This window comes from Vanellus vanellus (assembly GCF_965231255.1).
Source record: "Vanellus vanellus genome assembly, chromosome: 5".
Taxonomy (NCBI): Eukaryota; Metazoa; Chordata; class Aves; order Charadriiformes; family Charadriidae; genus Vanellus; species Vanellus vanellus.
Genome location: NC_138910.1, coordinates 7,419,976 through 7,436,139, shown reverse-complemented (window position 1 = coordinate 7,436,139; position 16,164 = coordinate 7,419,976). Strand labels below are relative to the sequence as shown.

General features: G+C 40.8%; 1 protein-coding gene across 1 annotated transcript in view; it reads left to right on the top strand.

Moving 5' to 3' along the window:
- Window positions 1-16,164, top strand: part of THSD7B (thrombospondin type 1 domain containing 7B) — a gene marked incomplete at its 5' end in the record, with an annotated part of 282,468 nt that overhangs the window by 192,213 nt on the left and 74,091 nt on the right. The window contains one exon of the mRNA XM_082484447.1: window positions 3,129-3,307. Coding sequence (XP_082340573.1) covers window positions 3,129-3,307 — 179 coding nt within the window. The remainder of the gene's footprint in view (window positions 1-3,128; window positions 3,308-16,164) is intronic.

Here is a 16,164-nt window from a genome sequence, read left to right as displayed (position 1 = left end):
CAACAGGACGTCTTTAGAAATTCTGTGGTTCGCTGAGGGATCCCCACAGCACTTCCCGGGGATGGAGCACAATAGGTTTCTTCAGTGTTGTTGATTATAACTTTTCCTTCCTCTTCCTTACAGCTCTTTTTTGTGTTACAGTTCTTTTTTTGGTCTTACATTTCTTCTTATTATAGAGGTAGGTCTTGAACTGCCAAAAGGCTTAACCCATTTTGCCTTCGCTGATAAGTTGATAACCCCTTTGTCTAATCCTACTTTGAATCAAGGCACTTTCTTTGTTTCTGTTGAGAGTTAATTACCTAGGCTGTCACACAGCCCAAGGAAAAATGATCTCTCATACAGTGGTGGAACAGAACTCTTTGGAGAACTGCCTAAGAAATGTTTCTCATAAATCTATCATGAGAAAATTTCTTTTACTTGTCATAATGTATTATGAATTGCTTTGAGTGGCAACCTAAGCAGGTGGAATAGAATATTAGTGGGATATTTGGGAGTTTCATTTGGGGGAAAAAAAAGTGGATCTGTTTTGGAAATATTTGTATATGTGTGTGTATGAGCGTAATCTCACCTAGATGAGAATACAAAGCACACGAAGTTGAAATATCTCAAACATGCCAACACCACTGTAATGGGTTAGGTCAGAAATAATTAAGATGCCCAATTCCAGTGGCTTTGGGGCCGCAAATGAAAAGGCAACGCAACACACAGAGATAAGAGGTAGCAAAGAAAACCAGAGCACACCGTATGGGGACGGGTCTGCAGCTTTAGGGAAGAGTTACAGCACGAGTTCCTGGGGAAGTGATTGCAGCTGTCAGGCCACGGGGTGGCCGCCGTAAAGGAAGAGGGAACAGCACCATCACAAAGGAAAAGGAGAGAAGAAATAGAGCATCATTGAACTGAAAGAGGGAACTACTGTTGTTTGTAGCATTTTTTAAGGCACTGTTTACAAAAACAACACCAGTATTTCTTGTACTTCTAGATGGAGGTTATTTTCTGGTGAGGGATTCCTAAATAAGTCTGAAACCTTTTTTGATACTGACTTCAGCATGAAGACCAGGGGGGAGGCAGCGTATTGCTGCTCGGGATGGGTCGATGCTCAGGATGTAATGCAGTCCCGATTTGGAGTCAGCAGCAGGTTCGGGCATGGCAGAGCCAGTAAATCCAGCTCTGGGGCAGAATAATCTCTGTCCCTCAGCCTCGGTGTTTCCCGGTTGTCTGGGACTGTTGTCTGGGGTTTTGGAGGGCAGCTGCTTCTGGGTTGGGTTTTTCTGGGTTTTGGGTTTTGTTTTTGTTTTTATTTTTTCCTCCCTGCTGCAGTGATTGTCACCTTGATAGAGTGGGGAAACCCTTCAAAAAAGAGTAACTGAATGAGCCAATTAGGTATTACGGAATCATGGATCCCAGAATCACAGCATCTTCAGAGTTGGAAGGGACCTCTAGAGATCATCTAGCCCAACTCCCCTGCTAAAGCAGGATTGCCCAGAGCACATCACTCAGGACTGCATCCAGGCGGGTCTTGAAAATCTCCAGAGAAGGGGACTCCACAACCTCCCTGGGCAGCCTGTGCCAGTGCTCTGTCACCCTCACCGTAAAGAAGTGTTTCCGTGTATTTGAACGGAACTTCCTGTGTTCTACCTTGTGCCCATTGCCCCTCGTCCTGTCACTGGGAACCATTGAAAAGAGCCTGGCTCCATCCCCCTTCAACCCACCCTTTAGATACTTGTAAGCATTAATAAGGTCTCCCCTCAGCCTTCTCTTCTCCAGGCTAAAGAGTCCCAGCTCTCTCAGCCTTTCCTCATAAGGGAGATGCTCCAAGCCCTTAATCGTCTTAGTTGCGCTGAGCAACTTAGTTGTCCTTAGTTGTATTGTGTAGGTAAGGAATATAGAAGGAGTGTTATTGTGATGAAAACCAAACAGAAAGAAAGGGCATAAAAATGAGAAATATCAGAAATACAGTAGGGATGAAACTCAGTTATTTCCATGACCATCATTGCCAGAGCTGTCAGAGGGTCGAAGCCGCCTGTAATTTCTTTTTTTTTTTTTTTTTTTTTTCTTAAATTAAAATAGTGCATAGAGACATGACAAGGAGATAATAGAAACTCGAGGAGAATGAATGCAGCCCGGTAAGCAGGAAGGTACAGGAGCTATTCCACACTGCCAACCCGAGACTGGTGCCAGTAGTTCCCCAGAGACCCCGAGGGTTTGGCCACCCTCCGCTGCCGTTCTGCACACCAGGAGCTCCGCGGCCAGTGCTGGGCTCTGCAGAATTTCTCTTCCCATGTGCCAGCTCCTAAACCCGCTGTGGGGTCGTGCCTGTGTGGAGGAACTATGGTTTTTCCCTAAGAAGCCCTGTTGGGTCTTAATTCAGCAAGGTGTTGGTCCTGCAGATGCCTGGTATTCTGATTTTAAGAGGTGATGATCTTGGGAGGACCTTTATGTTAAGTCAGGTTAAGGTGAAAGAAAAGCTTTAAAGTGCCGTTTATGAAACCCAGAACAGGCAAAAGAGCTGGAAAGATGTATAGAGAGAACTACCAGAAAGATGCGGGAAGCAGGTTTTGTCTGCTTTTCCCAAGAAGGAACGTCACACCGCTCCAGCTGGCAGGCTGCAGCCAGGTCCCTCGCGCATCTCGTGGGAGCTGCCAGGAGCACAGCCCTGGTGCCTCCACTGTCCTCTCCTCCTTTCTGCTGGGAGGAGAGCCTCTGACTCCCTGCCCGTGCCGGCTCTGGAGATGGCTAGCATAATACTAAAGAAGCACAAACTTGGGGTGTACTAAGGTTCTCCAGAATTTATTATGGCCGCAATCTTGCAGGGCAGATAATCACCACTTGTTGGTGGCCACCAGCTTCACAACAGCTACTTTTGCCGGTGTGTGTCCTTTACATCAGTCAGTTTATCGTGGCCTTCCGAATGATCATTGGACTAAACCAAGTAGAAAAGAGTTTTAGTCGCTGCTGTTCTTTACAAATAATACCATAATCTCACGTTGGGAGAACGTTGTCAGTCTGCCAAATGTCTTCTCTTTAAGAAGTTCTCATTTTGTGTTGATTACGCAGATCGCAGGGAGACATCAGAGGATCGGAGTTCATTAGTTGCGGTGATTAAAACCTGTCTTAAATTTTTGGTTTAGGTTACATTGAAGAATCTTGCACGGTCCCTTGCCCGTTTGATTGCAAATTAAGCGATTGGTCCGGTTGGTCCCCTTGCAGCTCTTCTTGTGGACCGGGGGTGAAAGTCCGATCCAAGTGGCTTAAGGAGAAGCCTTACAATGGAGGTCGTCCCTGCCCAAAGTTGGATCTCAAGAATCAGGTGAGCGGTGTTAAATAGCCAACAGAACTCTCTCTGTGCTTACTGTATTTTTAATTGTGATCAAAAGGTACTGTGCTGGTGAAGAAGTTAAAAATAGGCGTTATCTCTGGGACCCCACCTTGTGTCAGATTTTGTAGGCAATCCTCGAACTTCTTGAGGATTGATGGGGAGATGCTCATGTAACAGCAGAATTTGACCTGAAACACCGTATTTCTTCTATAAAGAAATTTTTATCTCTCAGAGCACAGGAAGCCCTGGACAAATAATCCCACCTGGATAGTGTGTAAGCATCAGAGAGCTCAGGTGTCACGGATATTTCAAAAGTCTTGAATTCTCTCTGAGACTATCGTTGCTGCAAAAACATTCGTTAAATATATATTGCTATTTTTAGCAACATTTCTCTTCAACGCAACACAAGTTCCCTTGAACATTAATCTCTGTATATTCAATATTGAAGTATCCCATCAGAGGAAAATAATCTCTAAATTGCTACTCTTTAAAAAAGATCAGCATCTATTTAAACGCTATTTAATGCCGTATGCATTTCTGCAAAACTAATAGCGATTTCCTTCATTTGCTGATTAATTCTCACCACTAATTAACGCTGATGAAGTACTATTAAGTTTTGCCTGTCCTTTATTTCAGATTCAACTATGAAAATTAATAGGGAGAAACGAAACAGTCAAGCTGGAGGGATTCATATATATGTTATGAATATATATATGTAAAAAATATGTTGCACAGTATGTGTAGAAGGTTTTTAATAGTATTCATGCAAAGATTTATTTGTGTAGTGGCTTGTAGGTGGGAGAGCTGGTGGATCCAGTTGTTTTTCTGCGCAGCCGTTGCTGCAGCAGTTGTGTCCTAGGATGCAGCATCACTTCTAACACCTGATTCTGACCTTGCCTCATTTTCTTCACAGTTTGGTGTTTTTTTTTTTTTTTTTTTTTCCTGTGAGAAACTTGGTAAATATTTTTTTTTTTCTTTTCTTTTTCCATATTACTGTTTGAAATTCGTAGGCGGTAGCAAACAGAAGCAGCAGGGACTATGAAAATGTAAAACTGCAATGAAGTGTATGTTGTCCATACCTCAGTGCTTTTCTTAATAGATCAGACAGATCACCAAAGAGGCAAAAGGAAATCCCACAGTAAGTCGTATGGTAACAATAAGCTCTTTTGCAATGAAAAGATACCGGGCTTTCTTCCCCATAGACGCAGCAGACTACTTCCATTAAAAGTAAACTTATTGCTATAAAGCGTTGCCTATTCCCTCACACATTAGATTTGCTAATTTCAAAAGCCTTTCAGAAGATATTAAAGGAAAGAAATTGTTTAAATTCGGAAATTATGTCTTTGTAAGGTTTATCGGTGCCCAGTGCTCGAAAAGTGCCACGACTGATATTAATATAAATTTTTTGCCTCTTTACCAGGAACACCCGTCTTGATCTAAACCCCATTGAATTCATTACAGATCTTCCTATTGCGGGCTCTAGTAGTGATACCTTAGAATTGCATTACGTTCTATTTCTTTAGGTTTGTGAGGTTTTGTTTTTTCAGGGTGTTTTTTTGTTTGGTTGGTTTTGGGGTGGGGGGCTGTTTCTTTGCCTGTGGGGTGTTTTTTTTTTAGGATAGAAACAGAAGCTATTTCTAGCTGTTCCAGCACACAAGTGGATTACCTTTTTCCAATTTAGATTTATAGAATTGGGTCAGATCCTGTATATTTCGGAGCTTTTAGGGTAAGAAGAAATTGTTGTGCTAATAAGGAAAATGTGTGTTTATATATATATGTATATATATGTACACTTAGATATGGGTAGACTGTTCGGTGGATGAGGAATTAGTTGGATGATCCCATCCAGAGGGTAGTGGTCAATGGCTCAACGTCCAGATGGAGATGGTGTGGTGTCCCTCAGGGGTCTGTACTGGGACCAATACTGTTCAATATCTTCATCAATGACATAGACTGTGGGATCGAGTGTACCCCCAGCAAGTTTGCAGGTGACACCAAGCTGAGCAGTGCAGTTGACACACCTGATGGATGGGTTGCCATCAACCTGATGGATGGGTTGCTGGAGCACCTCTCCTATGAGGATGGGCTGAGAGAGTTGGGGCTGTTCATCCTGGAGAAGAGAAAGCTCTGGGGAGACCTTATTGCGGCCTTTCAGTACTTAAAGGGGACCTGCAGGAAAGATGGGGAAAAACTTGTTAGCAGGGCCTGTTGCGATGGGATAAGGGGTAATGGCTTTAAATGGAAAGAGGGTAGATTTAGACTTGATATAAGGAAGAAACTCTTTACTGTGAGGGTGGTGAGACGCAGGAACATGTTGCCCAGAGAGGTGGTAGATGCCCCATCCCTGGAAGAATTCAAGGTCAGGTTGGATGGGGCTCTGAGCAACTTGATCTAGTGGAAGATGTCCCTGGTTGTTGCAAGGAGGTTGGACCAGATGACCTTTAAAGGTCCTTTCCAACCCAAACTATTCCATGATTCTGTGATATGCCCACATATACACATATTGTGTGCACGATTCTACTCGTTGCCTTCCCAAACGCTTCTCAGTCCTTTGAGCAGTTCAGAAGGAGTTTTGCTCTGCACCCGCAGGACTTTGACTTCCAGCACAGATTTGGACACACCGAGGTTCTTAGGAACACTGCAGCTTGCCCAAGTTGTCTGCCCAGATGGTAAACCAAATTAGCTGATGGCGCTGCTGTTTAGCTAAGCTGGACACATATCATTAATCCGCTGCAGGGCAGATTGTCTTCTCTTTCCTCTGGTCTGGGCAATGTTTAAATACTAGAGCAAAGCTCTACAGACTCTTTATATATAAATACGTGACATCCTAATTATTTTCATATAATCTGGGTTAAATACCTGCAGTAAAATACTTGCTTCTGTTCGATATCGGACATGAGGAAGCTAAATCACCCTGATGCTGAGATTTGTTCTATCTTTCACTGGCTTCTGTGTTACATTGTGGTTTATGCAGTTGATAAAGACATTAGATAGCTTAGAACCAATAATAAACTCCTCCAGGTGCCAGTAGATTTCTCTTATTATCTCCTTATTATTTCCTCCAGTATTTTTAGTTTGGTTGGTTGGTTGGGTTTTTTTAATAAAATCCTGTTATTGCTTAACCAATTACTTTGGAGAACCCTCCATTTTCCAGTTCTTAAAATTAAAGCCCTCAGTCAGTTTGTGTCTTTTTCTCATTAAGCCAAATAATCTTTTCACCCTCTTCTTGTGAAGGGTGTTTTCTAGGCTTCTTGGCAGACCCCTGTATGTCTTTTTTTTTTTTTTTTTCAATGCCTTTCAGATATTTGACATAAATTTAACTACAGAGAACGTTACTTGAAATACTGTTCCAGCAATTTTGTTTTACCATTTTCCACCACGTTGAGGGCCCTGCCAATACAGATGCTTTAGCAGAGCTAAAGAGAGAGGGGCAATTTGCATGATCAAAACAATTTATTTGATGAATATATGTAATTATTTGAGTCAAACCGTCATAAAGGATTGTCCTCCTAGAGTGACTTCAATCCGTGCGGTGCAGCTTGCTTGTGTATTTAGCAGAAGTTTGATTTTATACAGAGATAATAACACGTCCTGTTACTGCATGATAGTCTGTGGGTTTTGTGCTCTTAATTCCATAGAGGTTTTGGCTCTTCTGCAGTATCTTGAAGGCACTCTTTCGGATGTCTTCGTCCCCCCTGCCCGTAGAGCCTCTCAAGCGATCCGCGCCTTTTGCAGCAGACGCCAGATGTAAACTCAGAGTTAGGAGGATTAATTCAGCTTTTATATATTTCTTCTTCTCATTACAGTCGCTGGACTAGGTTGAGGCCTTCCAAATTTCCATTCCAGGTTTTTCTATTTTCTAACAGAAGTGACAAACAGTTTGTTGATACAGTCGCTTCAGCTTTAAGCTTCCCCTCTGTTATTGCCCTGTGAAATTAAAAGACGAATTACGGTATTTGGGGGAAAAGATGACAGTATTTTAATGCAGATCGATGTAATATGTTGAATTACATTCGTCTTGTACCTCTAAGTGTTGGAAAATTGTTGAAGATTTGGCTAACTACATTTTGCTCCATCTTTTCAAGAAAATGGGCATTGCGTGTAGGAGCTGTGCAGCTCTTATCTAAGGATATGATTGCTTCTGAACAGCCGATTGGATTACGGGGTCAGCTGGCAGAGGTTCTTGGCTGCGCGATGCATGTTTAAAGAGGTGTAGCATTTACATTTTTCTATTTCTGCTCTTATTTGAATGCACTTGCCCAGCATGCGGTTGCTAAGCTATTTAATATGTAGTTCTACATGATGAAAGGTTAAATATGAGTTATGGGGGGTTTATTGCTTGAATATTCTTTTATAGGTTTTTAGGATTACTACAAGAAAATGCATCTTATTTTAAAGACTCGTGAATTCCAAGGATTACCTTTTTATTGATTGCTCTAATATATATTCTTGTCGAGATTTTCCCTCCTTCTCCTTCCTCCCACTCTCCCTCTTACTCGGTCCTGCTAAAGGACAAATATCACAGCAAGTAGTTTATTCCCTTTATGTATACTATATATATTTAAGTAAACATTTTTAAAGGATTGAGAGCGTTTTTAAAGGCAGGCACAGAAGGAAAAAATGTAATGAATTTGAAATTTAAAATTACTGCCTTCTTTAAAATGAGTATTTTATTCTTAATGACTTTTTCCGGTGTTCACTCTAGAATATGAGAAATACAGACACCTTGCACATTACAACTGCAGGTACTTTTCCTGAAAATGCATACAGAAGTTTAAAGAAAGGGAACAGGAGGACAGTGGTACATTTGCAGATCAGATTTCTCAGAAGCAGGCGTGAAGACGTATGAATTTCCGGTAACCTTTTCATAGAGAGTGACCGGTTTAGTCCTACTGTGCTTCAGAAAAAACAAAGGGGTTTTTTTTTGATCATCAAAAAATGTGTTAAATTTCCTTTCAAAAGTGAAAATCCTACAAAATTGTAGGCTTTGAAAACTCACCATTAGAATGTACAACAGTGGACGGGCTCAGAGACGGCTGTTTATTGTAGAACCCATTCTCTGTTGTGAGGCAAAGCTGGGCTGGGGCTGGAGGTGGAGAAGGGGGTGGGGGGGGGGTGTCATCTTTCCCCTTTTCTAATCTGTGATGTTAGGAAAGGTCTGTTCACGGAAGACCTTTTTTAAGATGTTTCCAGGGCTTTTCACACTTTAATTTCTCACCAAAAAAAAACCCAAACCAACCCACGAAAGCCCCCAACACAGTCGTATGCGGACTCAAGTTTGACTTGCTCACATTCAGCAGCCGTTTCTCTAAGGCAATTTTGGGCTCACATTTTGCAAGCTAAGTTTCTGTGATCCAAAAATGCCCTTAGACTTTGTCAGAGGAAATCTGCCTAAGGAAGAGCAACGTCGCAGGAGACTGTAATGAAACGAAGCCCATTTTTATTTAGGAAGTTAACTGCTCTCTGAGCAATAATTTTGTATACAAGAAAGTTTCTGAATAAGCAATGTATAACACTACTGTATTTCTCCTGTTTTCCTTCCTTCAAGCTATGTTCTTGTCTTTACTTGTTGACATAAAATATTTACAACCCTTTTCATTTATCTTTGCCCCCTGTGTGACTGTGAATTATAAAAATAGTATTTCTTCTCTTAATCTTGAGTGTGTCTGACTCTAAGAGTTTGTTTTCATGTAATACCTGGTTGAACTCTTCCTCTGCATAAACGTATCTTTTATATACACGTATATATGTCCATGTGCATTCTATGAAGTGTTTTCAAAACTGTTAGGTTCCTGTGTCAGAGACAGGTTTGAACCCAGCGTCTTCCATTGTTACCACTGAATTAGCTCACGTCTGATCCCTGGATGGTGAGTTGCATGTGTAACCCGTACCTTTCAGTAATAGAAATTAGTCTTCAAGAATTCATTAATAATGTATCAGCTATAAATAGCTCCTGCTTCAATCACTTCTTTTATAATATAGATTTCTAATTGTAGGAAAAGCCGCTGAACTTTTTCGAGGTGCTCGTAAAATCTCTTCCTCTCCCGGATTTGAGCTGCCGGGAGTTTATTTCTGAGCCCCGTCCTGTGCTGCCGTACCGGTAGCATCGGCTGGATGGGATCCCTTTCTGGGGCATGCAGGGACACGGCTGGCCTGTATTTGCCTCTGGCTCTGTCTATCAACGCTCGTTTGCTTTGCGTGCAACTTAACTTCTGGAAACAAAAATCCTGTCCTTAATCTTGGTTTTACCTTCAGAAGGTCTGTTTTCCTCCCACTCAGCCTTAAAGGAAGGAATTACAGCGTGGAAAACATTTGTCCTCTGATTCTAGCGAGGTTTTACAGTAACATAAAAACGACAAGTTTTTTTTTTTGCCTGCTGCACTGATGTGGGAGAATTTCCAGTGTCAAAAAATAGCGCGAACCTCCTGGGTTCGTGACACTTTTCCTGCTGTGACTGAAAGGTTTGCTACTAAACAGTAATTTAGTTCGTTAAATAAGCAGAAGTAGCAAGTCGAATCTGCGTAGCCTGAGAGCTAGCTCACCTTCCCGAAGCGAGTGTCTGGAGAGTCCACCGTGGGGGCGGGTACTGCTTCGCTTCCCAAGGAAAATACAGCCGCTCCCCACCTTGTCCTTCAGGATCACAACCCTGTAGCGTGTACTGCAATTCCCAGCATGTATTCATTTCGTATTCAGCTTCAATAGCTATCCACACTCGATTTTCATTTCTCCTGCAGGTTCTCTGTTGAATAAAGAGTCATATAAACATATTTTCACCATGGCCACTCATGAAAATCTTTAGCCTTGCGAAAATGGAGCAGTTTAACAACCTCCTAGAAAGTATTTTTCACTCTCTTTTTTTTTTTTTCTCTCTATAACTCCTTTATACTTCTCTGTAATAATAATGCATATTAATACATGGCGTAATGTTATTTTCTGTAATTGTGAAAATACATTTGCACTTTGTGAAATTAAATGTCATACAATGCCAGTCTGCTTCCTAGAATTACTCTGGATTCACAAAAGTTAGCAGCCTTGTGCTAATTGATTAAACTACATTTTTCTGCCTACTACAGCCCCAAGTTCTTCCTAAAATATGTATCAAAGCAGGACTTTTTGCTGTAAAAGAGAGTGATATGTTCGCATCTCTGGAACTGAAAATTTACCCACAATTATTTCTGATTCAAATACCGAGTTCCTACGTTTGTTGTTGAAGGAAATATTTGTGGTTTAATGTGATAGCGTAATGCAAAATACAGTGAAAGACAGGAGTTCCACCAAAAGCGCTTTGTCCGGTTTATTTCTCTGAAGAGGAAATGGAATTAAACGGAAATTCAGGTGTAGACAGTTGGGTATCCCGGTGGAGAAGGTATTAGCATTTCACCTAAGGAACTGAAGTTGAATTGGTTTGGGCAATATTTTTTAAGGAAAGGAGTTGGGTTTGTGCTGAATCTCTTGTGGACAACGTGTCATGTTGGAGGACCAGCCTACGCCGCGTGTCATAAATCAGCGTGACAGCGTCTAACACTGAGACTCAACTTACTCTTGCTTGTCTTTGTCTTAGGAGCAGGAGAACACAAAGGATTGATGCCTTGCTTATTCCTTGGCAGCAGATTTCATCTTGGGGTTTTTTTCCCCCCTCCTTCCTCCTTTTAGAAAGTTTTCTGTTTCTTTTCTGCAAAGTTTTGCAGTGTAATTTATTCTCAGTTTTAGGCTCACAATCATTAAAAAAGGGGAAATACTGCATAACAGTTAAAATAAGGACCCAGCTTCTGTTCTAATTGGAACAAACCCAAGAATATTCAGAATAAAAAATGTTTGTGTGTCATCACCTTTTCATATGGTAGAAGATGTGAAAAACAGCTATTTGGCATCATGCATTTTATCACATATGACTTAGTCTTCAGAAACAGTGAAGTTTCACTTCTCTTGCTTTTGGAAGGTAAATTAAGGGTTTGACACATTTTCCTTCTCTTTGCTGTCTTTTATAATTTCTTTCTGCACAAAAATAGTTTCCAAATTGTTATCTTGTTGATTAGAAAACAGTATTTGCTATAATAGAAGACACGAATGTGGCAATTTCCTTTGAAATAAATTCTGAGTCAGGTAATGAAATTAATTACAATGGTTTATAGTTCTGTGGAACCTGCCGCATAATGATTTCACAACTTTTTGAAGTGTGAATGCAAGGAGATATTGGCAAGATGTTGAATGGGAGGGCATTAAGCAGAGGGCAGCCCGGCTCTGTCCGATCTAGGGAGCCTGTGTGTGCCATCTGAGTCACGGTGCAGAGCATCCAACCTCAGCAAAGGTTGGGTTGGGTTGGGTTGGGTTGGTAAATTAGGTTCTGGCATTGGCCTGATTTAGCATCTGCTACTGTCAGAAACCAACGTGAGGCTATTCTAGGAAGCAGCTTTAAGAAAGGACATCACGGCAGCCTGCCCCCAGCTCTGATGTTGGGAAAATCGCAGGAAAGAAATGAGTTTCCTCTACAGGGCGGTGTATCTCGTACATCCTTTGGTCAACCAAATATCTGTGTGTCTTATACAGACTTCCATACTGAGGGCTTCTGTGTTGGCTCTGCTAGGTAGCCGGCTCTAGCTTGGTTATCAATTAAGATTTTGGACACTTTTTAATTTTTTTCCAGTGGACAGCAGTGTCTTTTAAAAGGACTGAGTTCTCTCATAAATATGTAGCAGATTTTGCGTGCGCTCAGTTTAAAGTTGACCACATCCAGGTGGTTGGCTTTATTCTAAGAGGAATAGAGTTTGTTAAAGGTGGTCTGGTTCGCCTGCGTGCTGTGAACATATCCTGAGCACTCAGAGCAGAAAATCCCTACTTTCCGACTTTCCTTTATGAATGAGAGAGGATAATTGGAAATGAAGTTGCTGTTCAGAAAGAATGGCCATGAAGATGTATGCTTTGTTACTTCGTCTGCCAGAGCTCCCGAGCAGGCCAGCAACGCTCAGGCACCTCTTGCATTGTGGTCCTTAAAATAACCCCGGTCTTGACTTTCTTAAGTATTTAATATTGCCGTGTTGTTCCATCTACAGCAGTTATCATGGATTAATACTTAACAAGTGTTAATATTTTTTCCGGTGCAGACGTTCCTTGTGGCCGTTCCCCAGAAATTATACCCATCTCATTTGTTCGGTTTGCTTTGTTTTATGCGCTGTAGCTGATTAACAGATTCGGGAATGGATTTTATTTTCTTTTTATGTTGTTTAATTGGTTTCCTCCTTCAAGACGGCAGAATAAAAGTGCAAATGACCTTCTGTATTCCTCTTGATCTCTTCTCACAGGACTGGAAGGATTGTGCTGGGCTTGCCATCAGCTAAATGTGTGCGTTTGAACCGCGAGTTGAATACATGAATTTTGCATCTTTCTTAGGTGACAGCATCAGGATCATCAGCATTACCGGATTGCTAGCCGGAATATAAACCACTTTGCGATTTTGGATTTCAAGGCCCAATTACAGCTTTCTGAGCGGTTGTCAAGTACGACCCCCGTGTCAGGGAGGTCTGTTGTTCGCAAGGGCTGCTTTCCGAAAGTTGAAATTCATTCTAGTCACATGCAGGTGTGTTTGGGGAAAGAAAGGAGAAATTAAAGCCCTCTCCACTGTACAGCTGTCTGGGGCTCTCCCTCTCTCCGAAGTCCCTGTTTTTGCAGGGACGTTAAGAAAAGAGTTGCAAATACGAGTTTGCACAAATTCAGCTAATCCTTTCTCATTACCTATAGATTGTGACACGTCTTTGTGTTATAAATACGTGTGTTGCAGGCTATAGCCAACAGTAGAAAACCTAAAGACGAGTGGATTTTTAAGTATGAATGAAACGCCAAAGGACAGATTCTTCTTCTCCAATAAGATGTATATTCTGTTCTGTCTAATTTTATTTACTGCTTCTCGCTTGAGTAGTGCATAAATCAGCAGTCCTGTGTAGTCTGTTGTGATTTATTGCTTAATTAAAAGTTATGAGGGCTTTTAATCCATCTATAATTTATATTATTTTTGAGTCAGCTGTTTCCCATATAGTAACTTAACCAGGGAACTTGCTTCATTCTATGAAGGGAGCGTTTTGTGAGTCCTCGTATCCACTGACAGATGTGGCACACAACGGTGTTTCAGGTGTCCCGGTTCGACTTCAGAGTTCAACCTCAGAACCAAAAGTAGTTAAATATTAGTGCACTTCATAAAATGTACCCAGCATCAATTATAGTTTGGCAGCAAATATAGTCTATGCGTTTGTTAAAGTTACAGATTGATTGTAAAAGGAGTGGGACTCATTTGTGGTTTCACAATAAACAGATGTTAGCTCCACTTTAATAATTTAAAAAGCCGACTTAAAATGGTTATTTACATTTTAATGGAGAATTAATTTGGCTCTAGCTTTGAACCACATGCTGTTGTCAAAACAACAGAACAACCAATTTTAGTGTTTGCTTTTAGTTTGGTCATTGGGTGATTATTCTTTTTTAGTGGGTAGGTTGCGGTTGTGTTTTTTCCTCAATTAAGGTTATAACCGGCACGCATTATAAAAAAAAACAGATTTTTCTCCGTATGAGTTATGATTAAAGAATAAATATGGGATGCAAATTTCAATTTTTGTAGTGACAGCAGAGGTGGCTAGCTTGGGAACTTCTGCAAAATTTGAAAAATTTTAACTGAACAGTTTTGTGTTGCGTGGTTCAGAGCACTCGTCTGATTTGAACTTTGACAGGTCTATCTCGTTCTTTCTCAAATGTTATCTTTATTATTTGAAAAGGTGTGCTAGTTCTACTAGCAAAAGCTTGGAAATTTTTGAGGAGGTTTTGGTGTCCAATCCTGGCATTATAGATTTCAGGTAAAAAGATTTGATATGTTTGGATTTCATTGATGGCAAAGGGGTTTTGCCATGGGTTTCAGCAGGAATAAGAATTCCATATCCCTGAGAGTCAGCTGCCCTCTGTTGGTTAGTTCAGCTTTGCTGTGATTTCGTTTCTGTTTCTTGTGACTTTTGGTGGGATGGATGGGAAGAGCCTCCGCTGAGTCCCACCTGCCGGTCCTGTGTTTGAAATCAGTGAGGTCCTTCCAGTAATCCACCTCTGCTCCATGCATGGTGTCACTTCAGCGAAATGCTCTACTTCTCGTAACCTTACTTTTAAGTTTTGGATTTCCTAAATAACTTTGTATGTAATTACAGTGTTGTCAGTCAACAGTCGTAATTGTTTCTGAAGCAAAAATTTGTTCCTGGATTTTTAAAACCTTTTTTTTTTTTTAATTAAATTTTAGAATCATTAATAGAAAAAAAATGAAATTCCTTTTTAATTGATGAAAATCATAATGTTTTTCCATAAAATCATGCATAAAAATGTCCCGTACCTTCTTTTGGATAAAAACAGGAGATGTCTTTCAGATAGTCAGAAAGATTTTATCCAGACTGTTCTGCAGGAGTTTGAGAATTGGACAATTATTGTTAACTAGTATGAACTTTAGCAATTAGAAATGCTAAACCAAAGAATATCTGTCGGCTCTGCTGGTCGGTCTACATTCAACAATTTATTCCAACATCTGTTAAGTTTAGGTGTCCTTATGCTCTTATTATGCTCTTATTTCTTATTTCTTATTTCTTCAGTTTTAAATTATGACTTTACTGAACAAAGATGAGATTTTTCCCTTTTTTTCAGTAAGTGACATAATGTGGTTCATGAACTTTCTAATTAACTACCCAGCATAAAGATATTTTCAAGCTTGTTCTGAAGAGTCTGAGTAAAAAGCATAATGTTAAAAAATAGTAAAGTTTAGCAATCTCTTCTAAGCAAGACTTTGAAAAGTAATGAAGTCATATGCTGCTTTTTAATGTCTTATTATATATCTGTTTCAGTGGTGAAAATAATTCATATACATTTGTTAATGCAGTTTTCTATTTAGTGCACGGAGTTTAGGTTTTTCGTTCAGTCTTCGGTGTATAAGAAGACGTGTGCTCCGTGGTCCGTCCTTTCAGGTGACGCAGCTGCAGTGGTGAGACCTTCCTGAGGCACCGCAGTTGGGTTTGGGTTTGGTGGCGATGCTTGGTGGTCACCAAGTCTGACGCATGGCCCTTTATGAGTATGCAGATTTTCAGAATTTCTTAAAAAAAAATCCAATCCGTTGCTTTAATTTAAATTCGGGGTACTCTCAAGTGGCCATCTGGAACATACATTTGTATACGTAAGTCACTCTTCTGACAGCTAAGCGGTACTATCTTTGCTGCTATTAATCCAGTTATTAAGGAATTACTCCTTTGTAACTTGGGATCCGGACCTGGATCAAAACATGCATGCCAAATTTCTATCCATCTTTTACGTGATCTCCTCTTTGAGAAGCTAAATCCGAGCTTTAAATCCAAATTTTAAATGCAAGTTTTGATGTGACTCTAGATCCTGTCAGGCGCGGGCAGAATTAATTCTTGTTAAGGTAATGTGTGGTTTTGACAATACTACGGTAGAGCAAACCAGCGCTTTAAATTCTGTTGCCGTTCCGCGTGTAGTTTAGTTGGAGTTTGATTTACAGGATGTAATGAGGTTGCTTTTTAATAAGGCTCCGATCTCGTTAACGCTTGCTACAGGACGGAGGATTTTGCTCCTCTGGGTGGTCACAGCGAGACGGCGCTCCCACCAGGCGGCCCGTTTGGAGCCGAGCGTTTCGCCGTGCGCGGGCATTGATGGTTTGCTTTCATGTTGCTTTTCCCCAGCTAGCAGCTGGTTGTCAAGTTGGATAGTAAATAAACAGATTTATATTTGTTGGAACACAAAACATCAGTGAGTACTTTAGCAACTAGAGTAGCAATAGATATTAATTAGAAAATCCATCGGAGAAATCAATTAGACTTTGA